The 8,980-nt window shown below is 42.9% G+C and overlaps 1 protein-coding gene across 1 annotated transcript in view; it reads right to left on the bottom strand.

Annotated features, from left to right (window-relative positions):
* Positions 1 to 237: 237 nt before the first annotated feature.
* Positions 238 to 8,980, bottom strand: part of fgf11b (fibroblast growth factor 11b) — a 32,368-nt gene continuing 23,625 nt past the window's right edge. Inside the window, exons 4-5 of the mRNA XM_030100427.1 lie at positions 1,624 to 1,822; positions 238 to 1,200 (exon numbers count right to left, since the gene is read on the bottom strand). Coding sequence (XP_029956287.1) covers positions 1,064 to 1,200; positions 1,624 to 1,822 — 336 coding nt within the window. The 3' untranslated portion in view covers positions 238 to 1,063. The remainder of the gene's footprint in view (positions 1,201 to 1,623; positions 1,823 to 8,980) is intronic.

Raw genomic sequence — 8,980 nt, 5'->3', positions numbered from 1 at the left:
TTTACCCTTTCCATAAAATTCTGGACATTAAACTTCATGTATGATTGAACTTATGGCTCATCTTCCTACAGGAATAATTGCTTTAATTTTATTTTACTTGATGACAGTGAATGCAAGCAGTGCATTTGAGCTATATTGTATCGACAACATCATGATCACCATCATTATTAATGTTATTAGCACCACTTTTCTAATGAATGGATCTCATGGTTTTAGCGTTTTGGTTCCTTTTTTGTTACTATTTTAATCACACTTAACATTCAGAGCTTGTCCTGGACTGGGCAGGATTTTGTTTTTTATAACTGTTATTTCAGATTATAATATAAAGTGAACAAAAAAAAAAAGAAGGAAATAAATTGCTTTTGATGCGATAAACTTGTCTCTGAATGGGTTTATCCCCATACGCCGTCCTGACCCCGCTGACCCGACCCGACTCCACCCAGGCTTCCTGCAGATCTCCGCCCTCTCGCGGCTATTTCATCTCGCGCTGAGCTTTCGGTGACCTTGGTGATTAGCTTAACCGGTTGGCAGATGGTAGAGGGAAAGCTGGCTGAGCCACACTGTCACCAACTTCAGGGCTCAAGAGGGGGGCCCATGGGTGAGGATTATAATGCAGAGTCACTGCTGGGGGTGCGTGATTGGTGAATATACAGTACAATTGAGCTGGCGATGGGAAGGCGCGTGAGGACAGATGAAATTGTCAGCGGGACAAAGAAGCAAAAGTCTGACAGGGAAATGAAGGAGCCTGTGCGTTAAGAAGTCACAGGGGGAGGCTAGCAGGAGGAGGCGGAGGGGGAGGGGGGTAGCAGTCCTGGCTCGAACCCGTGGTTTTCTTTCCATGGTGTCAATTGAGGGGGGCGGGGGGGTGGCTCCTCTCTCAGGCCTTCTTGGCTGCTATTAGACTGCCGACCCTTGTGACCTTCAGCATCAGGTAGTGCACGTCAGGAATGTGGCGGCGGGGCAGGAGGGGGGGGCGTTCCCTCGGCCGCCATCAGTGCATAACGACGGGCACCTGTGTTCCCAGTGTCACTGCCGCCCTTTGTCCCACCCTCGGTCTCCTGTGCTATGAGGCGTCCGCTTTGGGGGCTTCTTTCCGTCCGTTCTTTAGGGACGGCGAGTCTGACGTCTTCACGGTCTTCCGGGGAGGACTCACCGGTTCGCTGGCGAGCTCATGTAACGATGGCTCCTTGTACATTGCAACTGTGTGACAGAAGACAGAAGGTGTTGATTAATTATCAAGTACATGATTAAGGACTAAAATAAAGCTGTTAGAATTTAATGTAGTCAGTTCTTTGTAAACTATAAGACAGGTTTGTGTAAACGTGGCACTGAAGTAATAATCAAGGAGGCTTCAAATCCACAGTAACGAACAGCTAATGCAACCAGAGTGGAGACTGTCTGGGGTTACAAGAAAAACACATGTTTGCAGATGTAGTGAGAAGAAATGTGTTTGGAAAGCATCTGATCATAAAACGCTGATCTCACTTCTGCTCATTCACTTTGCATTTTGTCAGTTGATTAAAAAAACTACAAATGACTCTTATTATAGGTTTTCTTGCATCGACAGCACTTCTTTACAACTGCCTCTAAATGTTCTCACTGTACTGAATGAAGCTCACCAACCTTCTATAACTTTAGGCAGAAAGTGTGCGGCTCCTTTGGTCTTTTTTACTCGGTTGCCCTTCATGACCTGGCCATCACGGTTGATACCGATATACCAGGAGCGGCCAGACTGGGTCTGGCGATAGAGCATGGAGGAGTACGTAACATAGTAGTTCTCAAACACACTCTCCTTGAACTTACACTCCGGAGTGAAGTGCTCCTGAAATGACATGTAGGGGAAAAAAAAAGAAGAAAAAGTAGAATCACATTAGCAAGCAAGGCTCAAGCAGAAAAAAAGATGTGCAAATGTCACAAAAAAACTAAACCCACGAGTCTTTGAACAAGAAATCCAGTTCATGTCGGCACACATTTTGCAAAACATTGACACATACATTGAAGCATGTTAATTAGGTGAGCACTTCCTGAGAGACAGGAAGGACAGGATTATATCTGAACTGTTGTTTCTTTGAAAGCATGGACATCCAGGTCCTCCGAGAACAGCAAGAATCAAGAATGCACTGTCTCTGTGAGAGAAAACATTACCATCTGTGCTAAACATAGCATGTTCCCAAAGGAGGAGGGAGATGAAAGACGCCACAACACTGATACTTACATCAAAAAACAATAACAAATTCCATGTATACACATGCATTACATTCTCTGCTTATACACATATGAAAGACAGACGCTGGCATCTGACTGCTTCACAGGGAAGTTCAATTAAAAACAAACTCTAGATAATGTCAAGGATTTATAAATAAAATTCAACAATCCCAACCCTTCCCAGTCAAATGTGCTGTGCCGCAGGGCTCTGCCCTGTGATCCTTTCCTCCTCTTTTTCACCTTTTTGGCAGTAGTTTTAGAAAACTAATAAAATGGTTCATTAATATGCCGATGACATCCCCCTCTTTTATTCTAAGCTCACCATTACCATTCTTCCATCATTGAAAATATTACGACGCTTTATGAAAATTTTACTCAAATGCAACTAACTTTGTTATTCAAGAGCACTACATCCACACTTTCTGAATCTAACAAGTTTTCCACAAAACGTCGCTGTCTGTCCTTCCTTACATTAACTTCTTTTCCTACTGTCAGTTCCAGTGTGAAAACCCACCTGTTCAGGGACCCCACATGATCTCTCTCACTCACCCACTGACATGCCTTGTCACTTTTCTTGTCTTGCAGTTTTGTGAGTTTTTGAGGGGGGTGCGTGGGTTAGAATCACTGTTTCTGCAGTATGCTACCTATACTTTTATCACTTGTCATTCAATAGATGTGTAAAGCTACGAGCTTAAGCAGACACTCAAAATAAACAGGGGATAGTCCAACTATTACTTTTTAAAAAGTTTGTTTCTCACCCGAAGTGTCTGCATGACCTTATAACATCATATGGTAAACACCTGTAGTTTCTGCAGATGTGTGATGATTAATGTGGGAATGAGGAAAAATCTGAGGGTCTGGGTAATTTATAATGAATACTAATTGAAATGATAAAATATTTAGATATTTTTTGAATGAATATCTAGTTGTGCAGTAAGAGTTTTATAAATATATAGATTACAATAGCTGTTAACATTATCGTATATGAAGTAGAAAGTGTGGAATTCAACTGTAAAAACTGTTGGTCTGTGGGAACCTTTGCAGTGAGTCTCACTTTGAAAACCCTGAGTTTAAAGTATTTTATCAATAAAAAGGCCATACATCATTGAATATGTTTTACTTTAACCAGAACTACAAAAATAAGACAATTGCTGATAAGTGATACAGATTTTCATTTTCATCTGTTCAAGATATTTTGTGATCAAAGTTTTTGCCAGCTTAATGTTATTTACACTTCCAGCACTAAACCTTGACTTAGATCCTGTTTGTTACCCAATTACTGCTTTATAGAAAAGCCGAATCAATGAATGTATTAATTATTGTCTCATGCTGAAGACTAGATTGTAACACCCAGACAGTTAAAGATGGGATTTAAAAATGCAAATTCTGAGTTATTATACTTTTTATCTTTTTAGACTTAATATGAACATTAGGGTCCGCTGCACTGCAGTTCCCCTCAAAATATGCTTTATGTGAAACGTTCCTGTGTCCCTCTCAGTTGTCTGGATGAATCTGAATAGACTTCACCAAATCAAATTAGCACATCTTGGATGTAATCCAGCAGTTCAGCCAGTCGTTGTAAATGATTGTGTTCCCGCTGCACTTATCCTCCTTCGCTGTCCTCAACATAAGGACCACTGAACCCCGCATAATGTTGACTGGTGATATTAACCAACAGCGACAGATATACATCTCTCTTAGTCTCCATCAGGGTCTCGACAGGGTCCTTCCCCTGTCAGAGAGCAAAGCCAATCTGCTGGATTGATTAAGTGAGAGCAGCAGGGCAGAAATGGCTGAGCCCAGGATTTCTCCCAGATTCAGGTTGACAGAAGAGGGCCAAAGGATCAGACTTTGGCATAGACAAGCTTTAATAAAGTGCCAAAATGAGATTGAGAAGGTATGAGAGACCTCCAGTTTCACGCTTATCACAGATCATCACCTTTCTCCTTTACAGGGAGGCGATATCCTTTTAGCTGAGGGGGGCATTTCAGGACTTTGTGCCCCCTCTTCATCCACTTGCACTATTATCTTTGGACCATATAAAACAATCCCCTACCCTTAACTCAAAATGCAAAAACAGTCCCACTCCCGTCACCACCACATTGCAAAGCTATTTTAAGATCCACTGACAGGTTTGATATCTTCTGCTGCGCTAACACAGAGGATGAGATCGATAGATGATCCGCTTCATTCATTATTAATCAGGCCAGAGAGCAAGAGGATTGGGAAGTGCGGGAGACAGAAAGGGAAAGGTAGGAGACTTCGGGAAAGAGAGCAGAAGATCACTCGGAGAGGACAGAGGGGTTGCCGGGTAATAAAGGAGATTAAGACGGGAGAGAGAGCGGGAGAGCGCGGCTTCTCCTGCAGGAACGTTGAGCCGACCAGGACTTCAGTCGCTAGCACCCCACTATCTGACACTTATTGTCCCACTGGAAAGAGAAGCCATCATTCCAGCAAAATAGCCTTCAGCTCAGCCTCTGAAGTGACACTTGCGATAACCCCTCTCCCAAGTCATCCTATAATTACCCTTCATAATCATTCCCCTGAAATTAGTCTAATGATATAACCCACATCTTCTGTATTTCACTCAAGCGGTCTCCAAAGATCTGCTGAAGGAAAAAAAAAAAAACATTCCGTGGGAGTAGACAAGACAATCAAATAAATGGCTTTATAATACAATGAATTTTCATACTAACCTCCCACACTGGCCAATATCCATGTCACTAACTGCGACAAATATGTTGCAGTAATTATCCCCATCTCTCAAGCTCACCTTGAGGTAACCTCTAGACCTCGGCAGAGCCACAGGACTCCAGTCGGGGACTGCGCTCACTGGCGACATCACTCAAGCTTGCAGGATTTACTCAAACAGATGGCGATGTGTTGAGTGTTGCAAATCTTTTAACAGCGATGAAATGATTATTTCCATGTAAGTGTTGGCTGCAAGGAGGAGGAATTAAATGAATATCCTTCCTCTTCAAGTGTGACTTATTTGGAGACTTCAGTAGTCAGCTACCATATCATGAGTCTCATACCAAGAGGAAAAAAAAAGGAGAATTTGAATGAAAGCAGATGAGAAAGGTAATATGTACGGCAGCCGTGCTGAGAATCTCTAAGATGGGGAAAACCTTTTTATGATGCAGAGTATCATCCCGACCCTCCCCGCCCACACAGCACCACACGGCTCCACCACCACCCCCCTTCTTCATCCCTTGTGTCTGATTACATCTGTTCTACCTGCATCAGGAAGCTTTACTCTCCACGCCACCATATACACTGGAAGTGCACTTACCTCCAAACAAGGACAGCCAAGCACTAACAACACGCGCTCACAGGGCAGAGTTCCCCAAATCTGATTAACATGTTTCCCCGTTTATAATTAGCCTCTAAGAAACTGGAATGAAAGTCAATTTGTTCAAAATATTTTCCATCTTGTTTACTTTCTTCCAAATTGTGTACGACAAGCATGAAATCAGAACCCGAACCCCTGAACATGCGGCTCTAATTCGGTAATTCAAATCATGCTTTAACGTTGGGGATGTGCAATTATTTGCAGTCCCACATTCAGACAGCAGGGGTCACAGTGTCAGGCAGGCTTTCCCATACTTATTGACTGGCCCATCGGCTCCTTGGTTAATGGGATGCTGTGAGATCTGCCCGGCTCAAGTAATCCCACCACATTACTGCATCAGTGCTGCAGCGACCCGCTTCGAATCGCAACACAACAGCTCACCGACAACGACCCCTACGTCAACCCACAACGCGTGCGTGCCCGCGTGTGCGTGTGAGTGTTTGCTCGCGAACGCGGGGGTAGCCACCAGCGGCGTGGCACGTTGCCGACGTTGTTGCCGAGCCAGATGTAGATGCGCTGTGACACGCCACGTTACATAAGCCAATAGGGCAAAGACGTGCCTATTAAGTGGGCTTTATCGGGGATGAGAATGGCAGTTAATGCCGTCTACCACCGCACATGCACGGCCTCTCCCTTAATGCTTTATGATAGTTCATGATGTTTGCATGACAAGAGTGGATGATAATGTGCAGGAACTCATGGTTGAGCAGCTCTGATTGGCAGCTGGAAGGCCCGAGTCAATACAGAGTGGAACTGCAGCTGGCGGACCCCTCTTTGACCCTCAACCACAGAGGTAGCCGGGTCCACAGTGCCCTGCGGCCCCCTATTAAAAATCCCCCTCCTGTGTTAAATATTCTGGGTCAGAGAAAAGCGCTCGATTGTGTATCATTATCAAAACCATATATATCTTTGCAAATCTCAAGGGCTACATTGTAATATGTCCCCGAGACAATTTTGGAAGGAGAGCACTGGCACAAGGTAAGTCACGAATCTATCAGAAAGAATTTTTTTTCCTTCTCATAAGTGCTCTTAATTGGTCGCCTGGCAAAACGTCTTATTTTAACCTTACATTTTTTTTTGTATTTTATCTTATTTCGCTTGCTTCGGCCAATTATTTTTTTGTCTTCCCATTTTTTTGTTAACCTGACATCCACATTTCTCCTGTCCTGTCATTTAAAAAAAAAAAAGAAAAAAAGGTGATACCATCTTGCTGCTGGTGTTGTCCTGCATTTCAATGTAACCCTCCCATGAGAAGAATAGGAAGGACACAGCTTTTGTCAATACCCCTCATGCTCTCCCACTTCCTTTATCCCTCTCCATTGTCTCTTTATGTCTCCCACTCTCCCTCTGCCAGTCTATACAAGTCACACAAACACTGCTTATTTTCTGTTTGCCACTTTAATATCTACTCTCCGAAACCGACACATGAAGACCTGAGGCAACGTTTGTGTTTATTTCTTTGAGATTGCCTGCAGCATTGGTGTTCTTCTTCCTCTCGCAGTCAGATGAAACATAAATTTAACTAATGGTGTGTGTGTGTTTCTCTAAATTACGATGCATTTCATCAGTTAGAGGTCAATGAAAGTGTGTTTACATCAGGTCCAACTTAAAATGTTAAACACCTGTGTGCCGTCCAGTGGACTGGATTCAGTAGGATTCCTATATTTACCTAAATGTTGATTAAATATGCATCAGCCTATGTTACAATCTTGATTGGCACAAAAACTGCTTCTGTAACCACTTCAGCCGTGGTGTTAGTTTCCATCAACAGCAGCTCTTTTCTACCACTCTCCGTCTCACACACACAAGTCTGTCAGGAGTTTTCCAGAGCACATAGATTATAAAATGGGGCAGGAATGAGCCAAGCTCTATTTTTGTATCAGGATCAGCCATTTACTGTTGTCACCTACAGGTAGTGAGGCTGAGATTAATGTCTGAAGCGAGGCAGCAGTGGACTTTCTCTGGCTGTTCCGGAGCCTGACTGAGAAAACTGACCACTGGAGTTATGAACAAGAGGCGTGACAAAGTCTTCCCTTTGATTAGTCAGGGGAAATAAGAAGAACAACCATCATGAAGCAGCAGAGGAGGCACGAAGTGGACAAAATAGCTGAAAATGAAGGGACTAGTCTATGTCAGTGGAGCTGACTTCTCAGAAAGTGACAGTGATAAGCATATTTATTATAAATGAAAAGACTCCCAGTCAATGTCATGTTCTTTATTCCTCCTGCGCTCGCCACATCTCCAGATGCACTGCAGACATCGACATAAGCATCCTAAAATCAAACGTGTAAGATTAAATGGTGTGTCTTCTCCTGTGCAGCACCTATATACACCCCATCCTTTAACTGTGTGTGAAAGAGAGAGGACATGTTCTGAAAGAGGTCAGTGTGGGATGCAGTGCAGCTATTGACTGGTGCTGAGGAAATCCCTTCTCCACTCTGTTCACAGCGGCAAGGCACCAAAGCTGTAATGCATGCTAATCAGGATCTTAGAAGATAATAGGAGATGGTGCAGCCCATATTCCATAATTCAAGATTTAACTCACTCACGTGCAGATGATATGCTTCTCTTTATATACATTAAGCCACATTTGCATTCTCCTCTGCATACAATTAGCCAAGCACTCTGTGGAAAACAACCTCCAGAGCCACTAGAGAAAAAAAAATACACATGTGTATGAAGGGAATGTCTATTTTTATGAGTGTGTGGACACTAACATGTCTTCGGAGATGTTTTATATTTATCTGTGTTAATAGTAAGTGTATGACTGATCCTTTATTGTTGTGGTGTATACGGTGTTGAAAGCACACATGACAGGAATGAATGAAGAAAAAAACATCAATGCAACTCGTTATGGTGGTTAATGTAAAGATATTTTAAAACGTGTCACTGATACTTAGTGCAACGTACGTCTACCTTTGTGTTGTCATCTTATTCAGATTCAATACACTGACTGTCACAGAAGAGTATAAAAAGTCGATTTCCCACCACAGTGTTATGAAGCCTGCAGCCATAGTTCAGTGATTGGACGCTAGTCTCAAGGCAGCAGTGTCATGAGTAGTGTCCCTGTTTCTCACCCTCAAAGACTCAGTTGGTGCGATTTAGCACATCCTTCGTAAGTGTGTGTGGTTTTACATGCTTTTTGGTGTTCTGGCCTTAAACTCTCTTAGGCACCAATTTATTTAGACTCCACGAATGATGCTGCATAGTATATTTACTGTCTTTACCCTCATTAAATAAGCTCTTTGATGTCCTCATCTAACTGAAAGTCAGCATTTTTACTGTGGGCTGACAACAACACATTGTTGAATGAACATTGTTCACAATTACCACACCCTGTTCAATGGTCACCTTTTCAGCCATTACATAATCAATGTGAAGTTTTAGATTTATCTAAAATCTTAGCATGAATGACTGGCCTTG

This window comes from Salarias fasciatus, chromosome 10 (genome assembly GCF_902148845.1).
Source record: "Salarias fasciatus chromosome 10, fSalaFa1.1, whole genome shotgun sequence".
Classification (NCBI taxonomy): Eukaryota; Metazoa; Chordata; class Actinopteri; order Blenniiformes; family Blenniidae; genus Salarias; species Salarias fasciatus.
Note: the sequence above shows the minus strand (reverse complement) of the source record. Positions and strands in the feature narration are given on the sequence as shown.